Raw genomic sequence first — 22,917 nt, 5'->3', positions numbered from 1 at the left:
TATCTACCCTTTTTCCGAGCAAGAGGTTGGAAAGGTTGTCCCCTTTTACGAATGTTCATCTGATGTCACGTGCTCGTAGAACTTGCTGGTTTTCTGTTACGGATTTTCTTTAGACCCATTAAAGCGATAACTTGCTATCCTTTTAAGACAGCTCCTTCATTGAGAGTCTTTTGAAGGATGTATGCGTGTGTGTATGTATGTATGTATGTATGTGTGTATATATATATATATATATATATATATATATATATATATGTGTGTGTGTGTATGTATATATATATATACATACACATTGAACAAATATATATATACATACACTTCCGTTGAACTTGGGGCTGACTCAGAAGAAGACCTTTGTTGGTCGAAAGCTTGTCGACAATTAAAGATCGATGTCCTGAAGCTACGTCCGCGTCTTATTTAATCTAACGATTATATATATATATATATATATATATATATATATATATATATATATATATATATATATATATATATATATATATATATATATATATATATATATATATATATATATATATATATATATAGATATGTGTGTGTATATGTGTGTGTGTATGTATCACTGATTTGGCTGCAAAGGCTATTTTTGATTAATTAATTAATTAATTAATTAATCAATTAATCAATTCATCGATTAATTATTTAATTATTCGATTAATTACTAAAAAAAATTGTTTTTGTTTCAGTTACAGATTCTGATGAAATGGTGGTGGTTTATGTGTTCTGTGACCGAATTGATTAATAATTTAATTTTTTATTGATTAATTATTTATTTATTTTAATTATTAATCATTTACAGACTTGGCATTTAATATGGAATATTTATTTTTTCTTGACTTGGCTTTACTTTCTTAACTCAGTATATCAATCTGGTGAGTTTCTTTTACACTTTGGTGATTTATTTGTTAAAAGAACCATGTCACATTGTCTGTCGCAGCAAGAAGTCACAACAGGATTATATCACAGGTGGCGTGGCAAAATGTACGGACAGGTGCATTTGATGTTTGGCTTCACAGTCGGGTATACAAGGGTTGTTGCATTCTGTATTTGTGGAAAACAACTGCTGCACGTCTCCAAAAGTTAGTGCCGCTTCCTCTGGAGATGGTCCGTCAACTCGACAATGCTGTTTGTCACGGAGTGGTGCCTTTACAAAATTACGGCATGAAACAGCGTGCTATTGCTCGGCAGTATGGCATCACTCAAGATCAGGTGTCAAAGATCCTGAAACGAAATTCTCAGAGGGGTGTCCCTACTCCAATACCGAGGCCAGGACGTCCCCGCAGAACCACAAGGAGGGATGATCACCAGCTGCACCGGTTAGTCCGCAATGGCCGTACCAAGTCAGCTAATCGGCTTAGGGCTGAGTGGCAGCAACTGACAAATGTGCCTGTATCCAGAAGGCTATTCAACCAACGACTGGTTCAAGCAGGCTATCGTGCCAGGCGTCCCCTGAGAAAGCCATGCCTGACCAGACAACACCGCCAGCGCCGATTGCAGTGGGCCAGAGAGCACCGTCTATGGCAGCCAGGACACTGGAATCACGTGATCTTCAGTGACGAGTCTAGATTTCTGGTCTATCGTCAAGATGGCCGCGTCCGAGTGCGCAGACAAGTGCATGAAGCCTACAACAAAGATTGTATAGTGCCAAGAGTCCAAGCTGGAGGTGGTGAGTTGACCGTTTGGGCTGCTTTTCATGCAGGGGGCAAAACTGACCTGGTTGTTCTGAATGGAAACCTGAACCAGTTCAAGTACAGGGCCATTCTGGAAGAAACATTGCTTCCATTTGCTCGTGGAGCCTTTCAAGATAACTTTGTCTTCCAAGATGACAATGCATGGCCTCATCGTGCTCGCATGATCCAACACTTTCTTGCTGACCGTGGTGTAGAGCATATGGAGTGGCCTGCCATGTCCCTGGATATGAATCCGATAGAGAACTTGTGGGCAGAATTAACGTGTCAAATCGACCACTTGGACCAGCAGCACCTCTGTGCGTGAATTGCAGCAGGCTATTGTCACTGCATGGCAAGCGATTCCTGTCCAAACCTTGGCAAATCTCATGAACAGCATGCCTCAACGTGTACGTGCTCTCCTGAATGCTCGTGAGGGTTACACTAAGAACTGAACTGTAATTTTACTGTCCGTAATCCAAGTCGTAATTAAACTTTTGTTTTTGTTAAAAAAAATTTTGGCTAATGTGCAAAATAAAGAGATACTTCTGGAAAACGTACAGAAGTTTAACACAGTACTGTCCAGTGTCCATGAATTGAGTTCGATATCAGTTTACATCACTTTCAAGGATCAATTTATTTGTTTCGAAATGTCAAATGTGGTTTTTGTTTCTTTTAAAGGTCACATTAACAAAATCTAGAATAATTTCAACATAATTCCAATGAACTTTTGGTTCTAAGACATCTTGAAAAGTAGGTTCACCCCCACAAAAAAAATATTCCATATTAAATGCCAAGTCTGTATTTATTTTCTTTCTCATTTGGCCAATATCTCAGGCACCTTTTGAGCTGGGAAGCTAATATTTGGACATGACAGTGTAAAAGTGATGTGGCCATCAAAGATATTTTTGATTTATTGATTAATCATTTAATCGATTAATTATTTATTGATTAATCAATTAATTTTTTTGGTTTTTTATTAATGACTTATTTAATTAAATTTCTAAAAGATACATCTTCGGGTGAAGCACTCGTGGTTTAGTTATGCTATTAGCCAATTGATTAAGAAAATATTTTGTGATAATCTTTTATTGATTTTAATTATACAATTAATCAATCAATTAGTGTCCACGTCTCACTCCCAATGCAGCCTCTATGAGCTGCATTGTGGTATTGCCGGGTGCCAAAGGCGCCCCGGCAATGCCGCGCTGCAGGATATTTAATTATTTGGCATGGGGGCGGTGTACTTTGAATGTATCTGTACTTGTTTCTTATCTTGCCATCTTAGCAATGGCTTTCTTACTGCCACTCGACCTGTCAAACCTGCAGCTCGAAGTCTTCTCTTCACAGTTGAAACTGAGACTTGCTTACTTCGACCAGTGTTAAGCTGTGCTTGAAGCTGTTGTCCTGTGAGCCGCCTATCACGCAAGTTGTTGACTCTCAGAAACTTGTCTTCTGATTCTGTTGTGGCTTTGGGTCTGCCAGACCTCTTCCTGTCAGAGGTTCCTCTAGTTTCCAATATACTACTTCCTGCAGTGCAATATTGTCCAAATAATGCTTCAGAGGGTGTAATAACAGTTTGTTCCAATACTGCTTTTATACAGACAGGGGGTTTGTAATCAAGTAATCAGCAGAGGTTGGGACACCTGTAGGAATTGTTTGCATCAACTTTCAAGGCTTAATTTACTTATATTGCTGCAGAACAGCTGTAAGTTGTTAACCCATTACTTGTTCCCTGAAGAAGGCCTTTTTTTTTACAATATAACTGTGCAATTTCCATTATTTCCCCGTTTTTGCAAACCTAAACTTTTTTTTTAACCTCGAGCAGTTTCCTGCTTACCTTTATACCATTTCAGGTTATTCACTGGACATTAAGCTGCGTACATTTCAATAAAAACTGGAAAGATTGAGGTGTTCTAAAACTTTTGACTGGTGGTGTATATGTATATATATACAGACTTGGCATTTAATATGGAATATTTTTTTTGTGGGTGTGAACTTACTTTTCAAGATGTCTTAGAACCAAAAGTTCATTGGAATTATGTTGAAATTATTCTAGATTTTGTTAATGTGACCTTTAAAAGAAACAAAAACCACATTTGACATTTCGAAACAAATAAATTGATCCTTGAAAGTGATGTAAACTGATATCGAACTCAATTCATGGACAGTACTGTGTTAAACTTCTGTACGTTTTCCAGAAGCATCTCTTTATTTTGCACATTAGCCAAATTTCTTTTTAACAAAAACAAAGGTTAAATTACGACTGGGATTACGGACAGTAAAATTACAGTTCAGCACTTCGTGTAACCCCCACGAGCATTCCGGAGAGCACGTACACGTTGAGGCATGCTGTTCACGAGATTTGCCAAGGTTTGGACAGGAATCGCTTGCCATGCAGTGACAATAGCCTGCTGCAATTCACGCACAGAGGTCGGCTGCTGGTCCAAGTGGTCGATTTGACGCGTTAATTCTGCCCACAAGTTCTCTATCGGATCCATATCCGGGGACATGGCAGGCCACTCCATATGCTCTACACCACCGTCAGCAAGAAAGTGTTGGATCATGCGAGCACGATGAGGCCGTGCATTGTCATCTTGGAAGACAAAGTTTCCTCGAAAGGCTGCACGAGCAAATGGAAGCAATGTTTCTTCCAGAATGGCCCTGTACTTGAACTGGTTCAGGTTTCCATTCAAAACAACCAGGTCAGTTTTGCCCCCTGCATGAAAAGCAGCCCAAACGGTCACCCCACCACCTCCAGCTTCGACTCTTGGCACTATACAATCTTTGTTGTAGGCTTCATGCACTTGTCTGCGCACTCGGACGCGGCCATCTTGACGATAGACCAGAAATCTAGACTCGTCACTGAAGATCACGTGATTCCAGTGTCCTGGCTGCCATTGACGGTGCTCTCTGGCCCACTGCAATCGGCGCTGACGGTGTTGTCTGGTCAGGCGTGGCTTTCTCAGGGGATGCCTGGCACGATAGCCTGCTTGAACCAGTCGTTGGTTGACCAGCCTTCTGGATACAGGCACATTTGTCAGTTGCTGCCACTCAGCCCTAAGCCGATTAGCTGACTTGGTACGGGCATTGCGGACTAACCGGTGCAGCTGGCGATCATCCCTCGTGCTTCTGCGGGGACGTCCTGGCCTCGGTATTGGAGTAGGGACACCCCTCTAAGCATTTCGTTTCAGGATCTTTGACACCTGACCTTGAGTGATGCCATACTGCCGAGCAATAGCACGCTGTTTCATGCCGTAATTTCGTAAAGCCACCACTCCATGACAAACAGCATTGTCGAGTTGACGGACCATCTCCAGAGGAAGCGGCAATAACTTTTGGAGACGTGCAGCAGTTGTTTTCCACTAATACAGAACGCAACAACCCTTGTATACCCGACTGTGAAGCCAATCATCAAATGCACCTGTCCATACATTTTGCCACGCCACCTGTGATATAATCCTGTTGTTGACTTCGTGCTGCGACAGACAATCAGTGACATGGTTCTTTTAACAAATAAATCACCAAAGTGTAAAAGAAATTCACCAGATTGATATACTGAGTTAAGAAAGTAAACCCAAGTCAAGAAAAAAAAAAAAAATTCCATATTAAATGCCAAGTCTGTATATATGTATATGTATATATATGTGTGTGTGTGTGTGTATATATATATATATATAACCCACAGCATTTAACCCCTGACTATCTCTTCTCCTTCTCCCTCCTTTTTGCTTTGAATATTTCCCTATTGATTCTTGTCTTTTTGCAATTGTTTTTATGTTTTGCTATGCATTATGTTTTGCACTCTGTCAAAGCGTCTTTGGGCTTCCTGAAAAGCGCTATATAAAATAAATACATTATTATTATATATATATATTTTTTTTTTTTTTATTTTATTATTTTTTGAACACAATTGGCTGGGGTTGCTGGTACCTCACTCGCCAACCATGGCACAGTAGCAAAGGGCTTCTGTGACACCATGGGCCTGTTCCATCTGTGAACTTTCCGACCTTGATTTCTGCCAGTGGCAGATCCTCCCTTCTGGAAGTATTAATGACTAACTTTCTTTTAATGTCTCCTATTCTTCATCTGCTCCAACTCGTTTGTCTGCTCCCTGAAAAATCTGCTTCCCATATGCACAATTTTATGCTATCTGTGTGCTGTTATCATTAGCAAGTTGCCTGTGCCCACACGGAATTCTCAATGAGGTAGGAATGTCGGTGGCAAAAATGCAAATGGAGTCTTCTGTCATCGAGCTGGCAACCAGGGAGCAACAATTCACATTTATTGCCACATCTGATGCAATTTAAATACTCTAAACGTGGCGAGGTGCTCCATTTGAAACTTTGTTTGATAAATATGTACCTTTTTATGCCTGGGGTCCATAATAAAAATTTGTAAAGCCAGTGACCAATTGCAAATTAATAGTAGGATACACTTCTCACCCATGGTACATTGAATCCTGCAGTGAGACAGTTGCCTTCAAACAACTTGCCTTCTCTTCCTGGAAGGCAAATCTGTTTTAGGGCAACCTTTGATCATTCCACAAAACCCACAATAAGTGCACTCACTCTCAGGTGAGCCAGTAAACAATATGTGGCCAACCTTAAAGCTGAACTTTCAAACCTGTCTCTTTCAACAACCTATTGGTGCCTCGTTAAGTCTCTGGTGGCTGCTCCCCCTCCATTCATTCCCTCACTTGAAATGGTATCATAAATGGCAATGCTTGTGAGAAGGCTGAATGCCTTAATTCTGCTTGCTTTGACATCTCGTGCACTCAACACCTCGCTCCCTGTACTCATCCTACTTTCTCATACCAAACTGCTCCTTGATGCTGTGTCTTTCTCCAGGTTGTTTACCCCATGTGTCCTCTTCCCCCATCTCCTTGATCTCATTCTTCCTTGAGTCTGCTCTTGTTCCAAGTATCCTTATTGTATCTCTGTACCATATTGTTGATGCGTTTCTACCCTTTGCACTATGGTCTCCTTCAGTTGTATGTGTTGTGGTCGGGTTGGTGTTTTTCTCTCTTCCGCTACAAAATAATATGCAAAAATGGCCCAGAGCGGGCTGACGGGCATCTCTTGATGTTGTAGTTCAGACCTCTGCTCATTAGAGAGAAAACCCCTTGGGAGATCCACGATCCACTGGGAGGCCCCCTGATCTGAAATACAAAAATCTAAGACAGAGCAATCCTGTGGACCATCACATAGAAGGCCTGCATCAGATTTTAGAGCAATCATTTGGTAAATAAGGGACGAGTTGGGATCAGAACTTTGGGGGTAACCCCCCCCCCCCTCGCCTCTCTGGGTGCCCCCATGATCCGAAATCGAAAATTCGAAGCTGGATCGATTGTGCAGGCTACTGTATTGTATTGATGTGTCAAGTTTCAGAACAATCAGCCAGGTGATAAGGGAGAAGTAACAAAAAATAGCAAAAAGTTAATGGAAGAGTGGATGGACGGACATCCGCACATCACGGCCCATTTTACAAGTTCATATCTTCGAGAATCATTCTGTGACCTAAAAAGAAGTGATGACCTATCAATGTGATGACCAAAAAAGTCAAATCGATGTGATGACCTAACAAGAAGTAAATTGTTGTTTATTCCACTCCTTCATTTCCCTTTTTTATTCACTTTATTTAAGCCTGTTTGTATTTTATGGTCTTAATCTATTGACATAAAGGTTAACTTGTGACACCATGAATTAATGTAGAGTTAAACAGTGTCAGGTTTGAATTGAAAAAATGGGCATTGACTCAGCAATACTTGCACAAAACTCGATGGTATTCATACAATACTTACCCCATGCTGTTGACTTGGTGTGAGCCAACTCTTCTGTGTTTTAAGTTGTTGTTTTTTTAAAATCCAATATGGCTGCCAGACCACTTGACCGATTATGTCATAAATTTACATTCTCCAATTTAATTGTTGTGTATATCACACTCAGGAAATTTCAAAATGATTGGACTAAGCATTATACTTGTCAAATTATGACATCATAATGAAGGCACCAATGATGTCATCATTAACGCCACTCATTCCCCATTCCTCATGCGGAGTTCTTTATAATGAGCCATGTTTGGAATTTTTTCCTTGGAGCGGTTTCGGAGATAAAGAGGTCCAATGCTTTTCGGTTTTTCCAAGATGACGCCCATACCACGTGACCTACTTGTCATAAAATGATACACAGGTAGAAGCATACGATGGACAAATTTTGTGTCGGTCGGACCAATGGTTGCCGAGAAAATGAATGTAAACAAGATGGCGCCCATACCACATGTCCTGTAACATAATTATCACGAAAAAAAATTGCACCACTGGATCTGTAGCTTATCAGGGCCGTGGCCTCATGTTGTAATTCAAATTTGGTAGCATTCTGACTGGCGGTTCTGAAGAAGATTTTTGAAGGGATTTACTAATTCGGCCATTTTGACACACTTCTGGTCACTAGACCAGAACGGGCTTTGCAGTCCCCGTTACCAGTAAGGAGCGGAACATTGCTGCAGAATTTCAACCGGATCTTCCCAGCGGTTTGGCCGGAAAAGTCAAAAAAGGCGATGGATGGATGGACAGACGGACGGTGCACGATGATAAATACCTCATCTGTAATTTAAATTCCAGATAAGCTAAAAAATTCGACACGAGGAGACCCATACCAAGGTGAAGAGTTAGTGTCAATCGGACTAAAGGTTGCCAAGAAGATGAATTTAAAAAATGCAGACACGTACGCGCCATGCTTTTCGCTTCGCGAGCGCAAGGTAATGAGCATAATGTATGATTATATGAATGCTGTTTGTCCTTGCTAGTTTTTTTTACCCTGAGCTCAGTGGCCACATGATCATCATGCCAAAATACATAATTTGGTGTCTCTGTCTGTCTGACCGCGGTGCGTTTGGTCGTTACTTATCCAATCGCAACCAAACCTAGAAAGAGGATTAAGGGGCACACAATTGAGGTTGTAGCGACTTCATTTGCACCCCTCCCCAAGGGGTTTTCCTCCTTGGCCAAACACCTGTTAATGTGTATAAATAGCAAATTGTGGCATTTGAGCCTAGATCTACTTTAATCTATATACCCTACAGAGGACAACATGACCCTTCCTGCCACTGACGTAGGGAGTGGGTATACTAGTGCAACTAAATGTGGAAAGGCCTGCCCACAACCACCAGCTGTTGAAAGATGAAAAGTGTGTGGCTACTATCCGAGAGCGCTGTACTGTGTTGTGACTTAGAGCTGATTAATTCATTTCCTTTAAGAGACACTTGCATGCCTCGGGTCCAAGCATGTTCATGAGTGTAACTGCAGACCTTTCGACTTGGTTAGCAGCAAAAGTGTGAGTACAAGGGTTTCCATTGTTTTTCTTTTACCAACCATGACGGCACAATCGTTTTTTGCTCACCACAAAGTTTTCATCACCAAGGAAAAACTTACATTATTTATTCAAAATGTTCCAACCGCCATCCTAATGCTGCGCAAATGGGTTGCAGCATGCCAGAGCTGGCTTTCCTGTCTCCTTTAATTGTCATGGTTATTCCTATTGTGTGTATGTTCAGGGGTATACGTTTCCATAGGGTGATGCTGCGTTAGATTGGTTTAAGTTTGGTTAGTGGTTGTGGTCTGTTTTTTTTTTTTGACATGTAAAATGACAATGCAAGTTAAATATTTCATTACCTCTGCCACTGAAGGTAGACAGAGGTTATTTTCACACCTGTTCGTTTGTTACTTGCTGAATGTATTTTTTTTGGTCTGTCACATGGTTTTTGTCCACAGTTTTGAAACAATCGTTCTGAAAATTTTTGTTCATGTAGGTGACCTGCCAAGTGGAGAGTCAGGTTCACTATCTTTTTTCGTTAAGAATTTTTGGAGATAAGCAAAACTATACATTTTTGGAATATTCAGAGCATGAGGAATCCAAAAACCAATGTTGGCATTTGCATAAACACCTTTTTGTCTTTTTTTTTTTTTTTTTTTTTGTATTCAAGATCGAGGCTCGTGAAAGAGCTAACATTAATCACACAAAAAGTCAAACCGACACGTGAAACACAAAAAATAAGGGGAGCGGTAGACAAGATGGGGAGAGAGGGGGAAGGACACCAACACAACACACGATAGCAGGGACATCGAGAGAACTGTGGGAGGGAGAGGGCTTGGGGGGCGGTAGGAGAGGTATAAAACATATGAACACTGCAAGGACTTCCAGGAAAGAAGTTGGAAGTTCAAAAAAAAAAAGTGTATCTGGGGTGAATTAGCGGGGGTAGAAAAGATCAAGGTTTTGGATGGGGGAAGATAAGAGATGGTGGTGAACAGCTGTTTTAAAGACCTGGAGGGAGGAGTGGGATTGAAGGGAGTGGGGGAGTTTGTTCCAGAGGCGGGAGAAAAGGGGAATGAAAGAGTGAAGGTGAGCAGAGAGCCTAGATTTTGGCAGTTTAACCATAAGAGGGTTGCAGGCAGATCTTGTGCGACTTGAAGGAATATTGGGGGGACAGAGCACAGAGAGAGTTGGGGGAGCAAGGCCGGAGAGGAGTCGGTAGAAGACAGAAAGATCACCAAAAAAAGGGACACACCTGCATGAAAATGACACTCAGGACAGTGATGAAGATCTGTAAAAGCATATTCCTGAACGGTATAGACCTAGTAGATCCTGTGTATAGGATTTATAGTTCAATCTGATACTAACAAGGCTGCTTTCTTGCTTTATAAACCCATACCTATAACTTCAAAGGATTTGCAATATCATGTATTATGTAATACAGTTATATCACAAATATAAAGACAATGGTTTTCAATTACCTTTGTTTGTTGCTTTTCTATAATCCTGAGCACTATTTTGAGGCCTTTATTGGATTCCTTGACCCAGAAAACATAGGATTAGCATATTTAATTAAGTTTTCAGGTTGACTAGAAGCCGAGATAGCGCAAAATATGTATTTTATGGCGGCCATTTTGAAAATCCAAAATGGCGGCCATGCAGGTGTCTGTGCAAATGCCAACATTGATTTTCGGATTCTCCATGCTCTGATGATTCCAAAAATGTACAGGTTTGCTAATCTCCCAAAATTTTTGAACGAAATTATATTTGTTAACATAGTGAACCTGACTCTTACTGCAATGTGCATTTTTCTTCATTATCTGGATTCAGCTACGATAATTTTCGGTGATTCTTCACCATTGGGAGATAGGGCCAAAAATTATATGTAACACGATATCTCAAAAAGTTATGAATGGATTCGGCCAAAACTTAGTGGACAGGTTGAGTGTGTGAGACGGATGGATTGATTTGGTTTTTGTGAAGATCTATATCCGGATCCGGATACGATAATTTTTTTACCCTTTTAAGTGATTCTTCGCCATTTAGAGATGGATGAGGCCAAAAACAATATATAGCATGGTATTTCAAAAGTTTTTGGATTGGCCATGACAAAATTATTATTGTTGAATTAAATTATTTTTGAAAATTGAAATTGGTGAATTATTTAATACTAGTAAAAAGCCCGTCAAAATGACGGGTTGAAACGGTAAATTCGACGGTGCAGCCTTGTAAGCGTGCCAAAGTCTGAAGCCTCGGCCTAGTGTCAGGTGTGCTCATATCTTCTTTATTTATTCGATATCCTATGGAGGTAAATGAACACTCAGTTTACTCTGCTTGCATTTCACATCACATGCAGCTAATTTCACCTCCCTGTGCCTTGTATTTATTGTTATTTTAAAAAACGCCTCTGTAAACCGCCATTGAGGCTCGGTTTGCAAGCCACCGTCCACAATAACCAATAAAAGAGACATAATTACTCTTTTATGGAATTTTTTTTCGAGTTTGTTTTATGTTCAAAAATAGACCATAGTGGACACACATTTGTGGTAAAACATTGGCCTTTCAAACCTACCCTTATGAAGAGGGACAGGCATTTGTACAAACACACAAACTGACATTGTGTCTTATATGGTAGATGGTTGGCATTGACGCACATTTTCACCTTTGTCTAACCAAGTTAGATGTCTATCTCCAAGAAAGTAGGTCTCTTGTGGAGACCTCTGACAAATTCTCCTAAATAGTGTTATGTTGAGTGATAGTACTTGGTCCTCTGGGAAATATGACTGGGACACATTTTGGAGCTACAACGACAAAGGTTTCCCAGAATGTGCTGTTGTACACCTGTCCATTCTGGGAAGCTTGGTCTTTGTACCACCATCTCAGATCGTCTCTAATCCAAAACCATGATATTCTCTACCCTTGTTAACCCTTCCAATCCTTCCTCCTTCCAAATTTCCAGTTTTCCCTCCATGACAGTTTCCTTCTGTATCCATCTTGTCCACCCCATGCATCTTTTCCTGCCCCCCATTCCTCCCCACACCCATTGTTTGGCCAAGTCTGCCCCGACCCTCTCCTTCAACTCTGCTGTTGGTGTTTTCCCCCTCTCTCCGCTGTTCCTTTTCTCCTATTACATCCTGATCCGTTCAGTCTACTAGATCTTCCACGAGCCTCGACTCTGTATACAAAATAAATAAATAAATGCGTCATGATTTTGTAAATCCTTCATTTTCTTTTTGATATCTTGGTGTTACTTTGGCAATGTGCAGAAGTGTAATAATTATCGTTCTCTCCTTTTGATTTCACTTCCTTCATTACATTCTGAGGCTCTGATGTTGGTGAATAAATGAGTGCGGACTTTGCTATGTTCAATTCCCTGCTGTTGCTTTTTAGGATGGAGAGCTTCGTCATTGGTTCTGGCTCTGTTTGTTTTCCTGTGGATCTTGAGGGTAGTAAAGTGTTAATGGTCTGCCCATTATACAAGCGTACCGACCGGTTAGTGTGCTTTCAAAGTGACGCGTCCATTTTTCAAGAGGCGTTTATTGTGTTTGTCAGGTGGTGATTGTTTGTACTGGCAAATGTTCACGCAAACGAGGTTAGAAACGGTCGGTTAGGTGTTCAAGACAAGTGTGCTATTTGCCTGCCCCCGTACCCTTATTTCCTTTTTGCGTCCATCATCTCGTCGCTCACTCCTTTCCCCCAAATCTCCACTATTTTATTTTCTTTAGGCGATACTTTCTGCCTGGTTCAATACATCAACTGCTGTACTTGTGCACCCAGCATCGAGGCTGCTTCTATCATCATCACAACTGCGTTCTCGTGGGACCTCTTGCTTGATTTCAAGAACTGCGGACCAACTCCGTTGGTCACCGATGAGCATGCGCGATGTTGAGATTCGTGGCAGCCTTTCGAACCCCGGATTGCCCGCACGGCTCACCGGGCCATTTCTAGACACATTCCTCTTGCTGGGATTACATCCTGGTGTGATGAGTCCCGTTGCAAGTGGACAAAGCAAGCTCTCAGGAGGTATGAGATATTTATGGTTTTGTAGTATATTTTCAATTTGGATAAATTTGAGATTTTTTTGGTTAACGTTTTGTTTCTTTTTCATTTGGTCGACTGGATATAAGAGCAAATAAGATTTCAGAATTAACACAATCGAGAATTGATATTCAATATAAAAGAAGACCATAAAATATTTTTTGTTTCAAGAAGTTCACCTTTCATAATGAACACCTTATTTTCACTTTCAGATTTTCCTCTGCCCCCTCCCTCCATCCCTATTGCCTCAATGACTCATTTTTGTTTTTTACATTTTCACTCATGCAATGCAGATTGTTTCATAAAACAATTGATTAATGTACTTCAGCAACACCAACTAGATGTTTTTTGTTTGTTTTTAACATTAAGAAACAAAGCATTGCTTTAACCACCCAATAATGTTTGACTCCAAAGCATCATTTTACTTCTAGGCTGATTGCCTCCACTTCATAATTTCCAATCCTTCTCCCTGTGGGTTTGTTTTTATGCCTCCGACCCCTAAGGTGGCCGGAGGCATTATGTTTTTGGGTTGTCCATCTGTCCGTCCGTATGGGCTAAACCTCGGTTTTCTCAGCAACCACATGTCCAACAACAACAACAACATGCATTTTAAGGCCATTTTCCCTGCTAGAGCGGGGGTTAGCCTTGCGGTCCCCATGACAATCTTCTCCATTTTGCCCTATTTTCTGCATCTCTCCTTGTTAAACCCCTTGCCCGCATTTCTTCTTCCACCATCTTTAGCCAAGTCTTTCTCGGTCTTCCCCGTCCTCTACTTCCTTCTACATTAATTTCCATCACTCTTCTCAACCAGTCACTTTCATCCTTCCTCAACACATGACCAAACCATCTCAACCTGTTCCTCTTCACAGCATCAATCACAGGCAATATTCCCATCATCTTTCGCAATTCATCATTTGTCTTCCTCTCTCTCAACGATACTCCGCACATCCATCGAACCATTCGCATTTCCACCCTTTCCAGCCTTCGTTGCTGCTATACGTTCATTACCCATGTCTCGCTCCCATAAATCATAACACTTCTCACACATGCAGCATACACCTTTCCCTTCAGCTTCAGCGACACTCTCCTCCTCATCAGCACGCCACTCAGTTCCCGAAACTTCTTCCATGCACATCTCACTCGAGCAACCGTTGCCGAGTCTGATCCACCTTCTCCATTCAGCATGTCTCTGAGGTAGCAAAATGTTTTCACACCTTCCAGCTTCACGCCGTCTCCAAGATCCAACTCAACATTTCCTCCATCTGCAGCTCCCTCTGTGCACACCTTACATTTGAATGTAGCTGCCACACTGGTAAATGACCCTCTCAGACCACTACATTTTTGATGAACCCACTCAGCGCACATTGTACATTGAATGGAGTTCACTCCGACACCCTTCCTGCACACAGCACACGGCCACCTCCCAGTTCTTTCCACCTCACCACATGCTTTACCACTTGCCATCACCTTCGTCTTTCCGATATTCACCTTCAGACCTTTTGTCTCCATACATTCCTTCCACTTGTTCATCTTTTCCTTCAGTCCATCCATACTTTCCGCAATCAACACCAGATCATCTGCATACAACAACTCCCACGGTAAACCCTCCTTTACGTTCTGAGCCAGCACCTCCATCACAGCTACAAATAGTAGTGGACTTAGTACCGACCCCTGATGCACTCCCACCTTCACCTCAAACTCACCACTGTTCCCGTCCTTCGTCCTTACAGCTTTGCGCGCTCTTTTGTACATTGCCATCACTACTCTGATCAACCATTCCTCCACTCCTAACTTCCTCAATGCCCATGTCAATACTTTGCGTGGAACCCTATCGAATGCTTTCTCCAGATCAACAAATCCAAAAAACAACTTCTTCCTCTTCTCCATGTACTTCTCCTGCAACTGCCTCACAATGAAAAGCGCATCTGTCGTTCCTCTTCCTGGCATAAATCCAAACTGCATTTCGTCGATCTTCACTCTCTTCCTTATCCTCCTCTCCAACACCCTTTCCAATACCTTCATTCCATGCTCCAATAACTTTATCGCTCGGTACGAGCCACACTCCAGAGGGTCACCTTTCCCCTTGTATCGAGGGACGAGGGTACTCAGTTCCCAATCCACTGGAATGCAGCCGTCTTTCACCACCAGATTACAGATCTCTGTCATTCTCTTCACACCCCCACTTCCTGCTGCCTTCGACATATCTCCCACAACTCCCGTCGGCCCTCCAGCTTTTCCACTCTTCATTGCTTTTATCGCTTAATCCCTGGTGTTGGGCTAGCGGCTAGGGTGCCGGCTTAGGATCCTAGGATCCCGGGTTCGAATCTCGGTCGATCGCCGAATTAATGCCAGGGGGGTTGACTCAGCCTGTCATCCTTCCGAGGTCGGCTAATTGAGTACCAGTTCACTGGTAATTCCCTGTTTGTCGTTGAAGGCGGCAAAAAGGGTTGGCGTCAGGAAGGGCATCCGGCCGTAAAACATTGCTTCAAAAAGGGGACCAAAAAAACAACAACTACCACGGTCCCCGAAAAGGCCAACCCCCGCTTTGCGGGGAAAAATGGCCTCTAAACGGTGGTTATTGCTTTTATCGCTTCCTCAACTTCCTTCTCAGTTATCTTCTCTGCCGGTCCTAAAACTGGGTTACTCTCTATGTTGCTATCCCATTCATTCTCTGTATTCAACAGCATTTCCATATATCTTTTCCATCTTCCTTTAATTCCATCTGGGTCGACAACGATTTGTCCCACTTCATCCTTCAAGCAACTCTCCCCCATCACATCACACATCTCTTTCGCTATGTGCTTTGCAATCCTGAATACTGCTTTCTGACCCTCTTCCGAATCCAAGCGTTCTCCGAACATTTTCCTACATGCCTCCTGCGCCTTTGCTACCTCTTTCTTTGCAGCCTTCCTGGCTGCCTTATAACTTTCATGCTCTGCTGTTTCTGCTCCCGTACCCTTCGCCTTCTGCCACTCCTTGAACTTCTTCCTCTTCTCGTCAATCCTCTTTCCAACTTCATCATCCCACCACCATGTTTCCGAGTGCCTCGGTGGTCCTTTTGTCCATCCACATACCTCACCAACGGCTCCCAACAGACGAGCTTTCATTGACATCCAACCACTTTCAAGCTCAACCACATCATCCTCTACCCTACTCAGCCTCTCTTTTAATGCCTCTCTTACTGTCACCTCTTTCAACCTCCACACCTTCATTCTCGGTTGGTACTGCACCCGCCGAGCTCTCCTTGCGCCTTTCACCCTTATGTCGCAGACAACCAAGTGGTGCTGTGAAACAGCCTCCTCCCCCGGGATCACCTTTGTGTCCCGGAGGTGCCCCCTATCTCGCCTACGCACCATCAGGTAGTCAACGGTTGTCGTCGACCCACCTGACGTGTATGTAACAAGCTTATTATCCTCTTTTTGGAACTGAGTATTACAAATCAACAAATCAGTTCCATCAGCAAACTCCAAAATCCTTTCACCTTCTCCATTTCTCACGCCATATCCGTAACCCCCATGAACTCCCTCAAAACCATCCATACTCCTTCCCACATGTCCATTCAGGTCTCCTCCCACCACAACAACTTCTTCATCTTTCACGTTTTCCATCAGCTTCTCTATCGCACACCAGAACTTGTCCTTCTCTTCATCGCTTCGACCAACCTGCGGAGCATATCCCGAGATGACGTTCACCAAGAGCTTTCCAATCATCATTTTCACCATCATCAACCTATCACTCACTCTAGTCACACTCATCACACTGTCTACAAACTCCTCAGAAAACAGGACACCAACACCATTCACGCCCTCCGGGCACCCTTGCCACACAAACCTGTATTTCTGTCCCTGCCTACCCTTCACCATTCTCACACCACTTCCATTCCATCTCGTCTCTTGCACACATCATATGTCCACTCTTCTTCTGACCAATACTTCCACCACTTCTCCTGATCTCCCTGTCATTGTCCCGACATTCCATGTCCCAAACCTCAGAAACTGATCTCCACTTCAGGCTGAACCCTGCCCATATGTAGTTGTAATTGTCATGGTTCTCTTTTTGAGGCAATGTTTTTTAATGGCCGGATGCCCTTCCTGACACCAACCCTCTTAGTCGTCTCTTACGACACGCAGGGATACGGTGTGCCTATTCTAACCAGGGTACACACTGGGAAACGTTTAAAACATGGAAATTCTGGAGGGGGGGGGGGGCGGCGTCAGAATCACGGCTGCGGTTAAAACATATTCCAACAATATCCAAACAGAACCATGAAAACCATGAAAAACAATCTGGGAAAAGTCTCCAAGCGAGAACGTGGATTTGAGAAAGAAGGAGCAGAGGCAGAAGAAAAACGAGATACAGGGGGCGGGGCACAGTCGAGACGAGGAGGAGAGCGAACAAGCACGTGTCCGGGAGGAGAGAAAGAATCAATTTAGAATTCTTTGTCTAGGGAGGTGAGGTGAGGGGGAGAAAATAAAATAAAAGAAACAAGTAATACAGCGAAGGAAAGAACTTAAATTGACAAAACACCGACGGGGGGAGGGAAGCCTCAAGTTACCAGGCCGCGCACGAGGTACGACCCAGAAAACGATTAATTACACACAAGTTTGTACGAATTACAAACCAATACTAACTAGAAACACACAATAACACGTACACAGTAAAATAACCAGTGGAAATTTGACAAAGACAAGAATGGGAAAATACTTAAACTTTGATGCCGTGGAGAGCTCAAAGTACGCTTCACTCACCCGAGGAACCGGAAGCTGAACCGGAAGCTGACCACATGTCTGATTGATATAAAACATTCAGAGTAGGGGGAGACACTAATGCAGAATGTTTTTGTGATAATTGTGATGTCATAGGTCACGTGGTATGGCTTAGGATTAAACACAGGATTAAACACAAATAATTAAAAATATATTTCTTGGAAACCGCTGGCTGGAAAAATTAGAAACTTGGCACATTGTCAAGTACTCCCAATGGGGAACAAAATCATGATAATGATTACATCATCGGTTGATGTGATACAACAACAACAGGCATTTTAAGGCCATTTTCCCTGCTAGAGCAGGGGTCAGCCTTCTCCATTCAGCATGTCTCCGAGGTAGCAAAATGTCTTCACACCTTCCAGCTTCACGCCGTCTCCAAGATCCAACTCAACATTCCCTCCATCTGCAGCTCCCTCTGTGCACACCTTACACTTGAATGTAGCTGCGACACTGGTTAATGACCCTCTCAAACCTTCCATACATTCATTCCACTTGTTCATCTACTCCTTCAGTCCATCCATACTCTCCCCAATCAACACCAGAACATCTGCATACAACAACTCCCACGGGAAATCCTCTTTTACGTTCCGAGCCAGCACCTCCATCACAGCTACAAATAGTAGTGGACTTAGTACCGACCCCTGATGCACTCCCACCTTCACCTCAAACTCACCACTGTTCCCGTCCTTCGTCCTTACAGCTGTGCGCGCTCTCTCGTGCATTGCCATCACTACTCTGATCAACCATTCCTCCACTCCTAACTTCCTCAATGCCCATGTCACTACTTCATGTGGAACCCTATCGAATGCTTTCTCCAGATCAACAAACCCAAGAAACAACTTCTTCCTCTTCATGTACTTCTCCTACAACTTGTTTTAATCAAATTCCTTATTCTAAAAATCTGAAATTGCATGCACATGATCTGTGACCCATTTGTATTGAAATATTAAAATTATGACATCATAGGTCACATGGTTTGGCAGCCATATTGGATTTAACCTTAAAACCTTAAAAAATATCTTCTCCCAAACCACGAAATCGATTGACTCGAAACTTTACGTGTGTCATTCACTAGGCATGGCGATTAAAAGATGACCACAAAAACGTCATTGGTCACATGGTTTGGCAGCCATGTTGGATAGAAAATTGAACCTTATCCGATCAACACAAAACTTCTCAAACGTGATCCCCTACCCATACATATGCAGAGTGTACATTTTTAAAGTCATATGTCACGTGGTGTGGCAGCCATATTAGCTTGAAAGCTGATTATTTAAAAAATCCCTTCTCTGAAACCACTTCACTGATCGATGTGAAACCTGTCATGGCTGGTCAAAATGTGATACTTGAAAACAGCTGAAGGGATTTAATTTAAACTTTTTTATTTTTAGGACAGTGAACGAGGGCATATACCCGTTGTGGGACTATGCGGATGCATATTGGCGACAGTCACATTGCTGTAGTTTATTTCTACATCTAGAATGGAGGTTCATGGAAAAGTGAGGTTACAGGGTAATAAGGCAATAAACTGACAGTAGAGTAGTGGGGGAGCATTTTTATGTAAGCAAGAGAATGAAGGGACAGAAAAAGTGAGAATTTAGCTTTCCCTACTCTTCCTGGACATTGTGAAATCTTTAACCAATCCCATCACACAAAATGAATATTCGATTTTGTGACACATATAAATTTATGGCAAGTCCTTACTCCAACTTAGCATAAAGTCTCACATCATTTGAAAATCTCCTGATCATTTTTTCAGAACCAAATGAAATTTAACTATTTTCATGAAAATGAATTTACCCTTCTGACTACATGGACGCTCTCAAAAGATTTGATGAAACAAAATTACCATCAAAAGAAAACTTTTATAACTAGTTGAGTAAAACTTGTACAACTGAAGAAGATTATCAACATGCAAAATATCTGGGAAAATTCAACTAAAATATATTTGTGAATATCACAGCCTGTATCTTAAACCAGACATTCTGCTATTTGCTGCTGTATTTTAAGTGTTCAGAGGAGTTTGGCGGAATAAATATTTGTATGGCTTAGGCCCAGTCCATTATTACACGGCTCTCGGATTAGCTTGAAGCGCTATGGTAAAGATGACTAAACAACTGATTGAATTAATTACTGATGTAGATATGCTTCTAATGATGGAGAAAACCAAAAGAGGTGGAATATCGCAAGCAAATAATAAACATCTTCCAGATTATAATGCGTCAAATGATTTTTTTTTTAATCAGTGAAGCCTCTTCAATATTTGGCGATGTCCTTCCTTCCATCTGTCCGTCCGTCAAAAATGAAGAAGAATCTTTCCAAACCACCGTGGTTAATTCTAAAGGGTAATTCTAAAGATTGATTCTAAAGGGTTCTAAAGGGTAATTCTAGAGGGTTCTAAAGGGTAACTCTAAAGGGTAATTGTAAAGGGTTCTAAAGGGTAATTCTAAAAGGTTCTAAAACGGTATTTTAAGGGGTTCTAAAGGGTTCTAAAGAGTGATTCTAAAGGGTGTCCTTTGTTTCTAGGCTTTGCCTATTTCATATTAAAATGCCAAACTGAACCACTTCCTTCGGACACGGGTACGATTTAAAAAAATAATAATAATAATAAATTATGCATTTGATGCCAACAATCTCGATGGATGTCTGTCTGTCTTTACCATATGGAGGATTAAAAGGGATAAAAGAGAAGAACTAAACAAATCTTGAAAGAAGTTTTAATCTCTTGCCAAAAATAATTGGATGAAACAAAAGTTGGGAATTACTTTGAAGTAGATTTAAAATATCCAGAAGAATCCATAACAAACACAGACTGACCATTTGCTTCACATCAACAAAAAACCCAGGAAAGAATGAATTTGTGATTACCAACAATCAATTATTACAACTAAACTCAGAGCAATCGTAAAACTACTTAGGATACGAAATGACAAATACATTTATGTTTTATATCAAAGAAACTTCAGACAATCATACTAAAATACGCAATTTGGCATCTGTCTGTTTGTCTCTCTGTCTGATGATTTTCTGACCATGATACATTCTGTCGTTACTTATCCAATCTCAGCCAAACTTGACAGGATGACTAAGGGTTAGATAATGAAGGTTGTAGCACATTAATTTGCCCCCCCCCTCCCCAAGGAAGTTTTCTCCCCCGAGCGGGTTTTCTCCACCATTGCCGTCAATGGGGTTGCATATTGAGGTGTATATCGATGTTAAGTTAGCTATATCATGGCGTTTTTCCAAGGCCGCTTCTAATAACAAAACTAACGATAATAACATAACATTAATGTTATTACAAAACAATATTAATACCAATAATATCCCACCTCCCCAAAGGGTTTTTCCTCCTTGAACAAACGTCAACGTTTATAAATAGCTTATGATGGCGTTTTTGTGGGAGCAACGGCCTGTACCGGAAGTAAAAATATTATAAACCACAAACACGTATGATTCGCTTTTTATACAGTCGCTAATGCTGTTTATAACACTAAATGAAGAAATTTGGAGGAATCCCAACATCCGTAAGGTAAGTTTTACTTACAGAACTGAGCGAAGATCTACTGTATTCTTTATACCCCACAAGGGTTGGGTTAATAACATTACCCTTTCTGGCGCTACCGTGGCGTTTTTCGTGGCGGCCTTTTGAAACTCGCTCCTGCTGTTCAACACGAAAATGAAAGGGAGGAAGGCCGGGGTGTGCTCATTTACCAAGCAGCTAGCTAGCGCTTGCCGAGCCAGCCGTTCCTTAATGGTTTTGAATGGAGTGCTTGCTCGAATGCTTAAACCACTTGGCGATCTCTTCACAAGAAACTTGGTAAATGAACACACACCCAATGTTCTTGAGACCCGACCATAGATCGACTGTAATCTATATACCCCAAAGAGGAATGACCCTTCCTGCTGCTCCCATAGTGTGCGGGTGTACTAGTAAGTATAAATAAGCTTTACTGAGAGAAAAGGAAATTAATGGAATTTTAAAGTTGAATCAAAGACACTGGTTAAAAGATTATATTGATTTTGATGCAAGAAAAATAACAGAAGCAGAAACATATTTTGAGAAAGTCTTAGAAATCAATGAATCACACTGTATTTGGTAAAATTATGGAAAATGTAAGAAATAGACAAGAAATAAGACGTATTCTTTCTTGTGAACAAGCATCTAAATTGATTAATAAACCCAAATTTAAGAGTAGAAGTATTCACTGAAAACTTTTATGGCATTCATTTGGAGAAGGAAAGCATTGTAATGGATGACACATTTATATAAGAACCTCAATTGTCAAAGTTGTTAAGACAAGACAATTTCCACATCAACTCAAAGAAGGAATACAATGAGAAAATCAGTTTGCTGTACTGTGTATGGATACAGATACACGACATGGCCAAAAGTATGCGGGCACCCCTTCTAATTGGTGGATTCGGCTGTTTCAGCCACACCCATTGCTGACAGGTATATATAATGAAGCACACAGCCATGCAATCTCCACAGACAAACATTGGCAGTAAAATGGGCCATACTGAAGAGCTCAGTGACTTTCAACCTGGCACTGTCATAGGATACCACCTTTCCATCAAGTCAGTTCGTCAAATTTCTGCCCTGCTGGAGCTGTCCCGGTCAACTGTAAGTGCTGTTATTGTGAAGTGGAAACATCTCGGAGCAACAACAGCTCAGCCACAAAGTGGTAGGCCACACAAGCTCACAGAATGGGCCTGCCAAGAGCTGAAGCACGTAGCGTATAAAAATCGTCTGTCCTCGGTTGCAACACTCACCATCGAGTTCCAAACTGCCTCTGGAAGCAACGTCAGCACAACAACTGTTTGTCGTGAGCTTCATGAAATGGGTTTCCATGGCCGAGCAGCCGCACACAAGCCTAAGATCACCATGCGCAATTCCAAGCGTCGGCTGGAGTGGTGTAAAGCTCGCCGCCATTGGACTCTGGTGCAGTGGAAACGAGTTATCTGGAGTGATGAATCACACTTCACCATTTGGCAGTCCGACGGACGAATCTGGGTTTGGCAGATGCCAGGAGAACGCTACCTGCCCGAATGCATAGTGCCAACTGTAAAGTTTGGTGGAGGAGGAATAATTGTCTGGGGCTGTTTTTCATG

The 22,917-nt window shown here is 41.8% G+C and overlaps 1 protein-coding gene across 5 annotated transcripts in view; it reads left to right on the top strand.

Annotated features, from left to right (window-relative positions):
• The window catches only part of PLCE1 (phospholipase C epsilon 1), a 296,731-nt gene that overhangs the window by 138,157 nt on the left and 135,657 nt on the right, over nt 1-22,917 (top strand). For all 5 annotated transcript variants that reach the window (XM_068106883.2, XM_068106878.2, XM_078771858.1 and 2 more), the window contains exon 4: nt 12,724-13,021. In XM_068106883.2, the coding sequence (XP_067962984.2) occupies nt 12,724-13,021 (298 nt within the window). The remainder of the gene's footprint in view (nt 1-12,723; nt 13,022-22,917) is intronic.

The sequence above is a fragment of the Myxine glutinosa genome, chromosome 2 (assembly GCF_964187855.1).
Source record: "Myxine glutinosa chromosome 2, kmMyxGlut1.1, whole genome shotgun sequence".
NCBI lineage: Eukaryota > Metazoa > Chordata > Myxini > Myxiniformes > Myxinidae > Myxine > Myxine glutinosa.
This window is presented reverse-complemented; position numbering and strand designations above follow the sequence as displayed.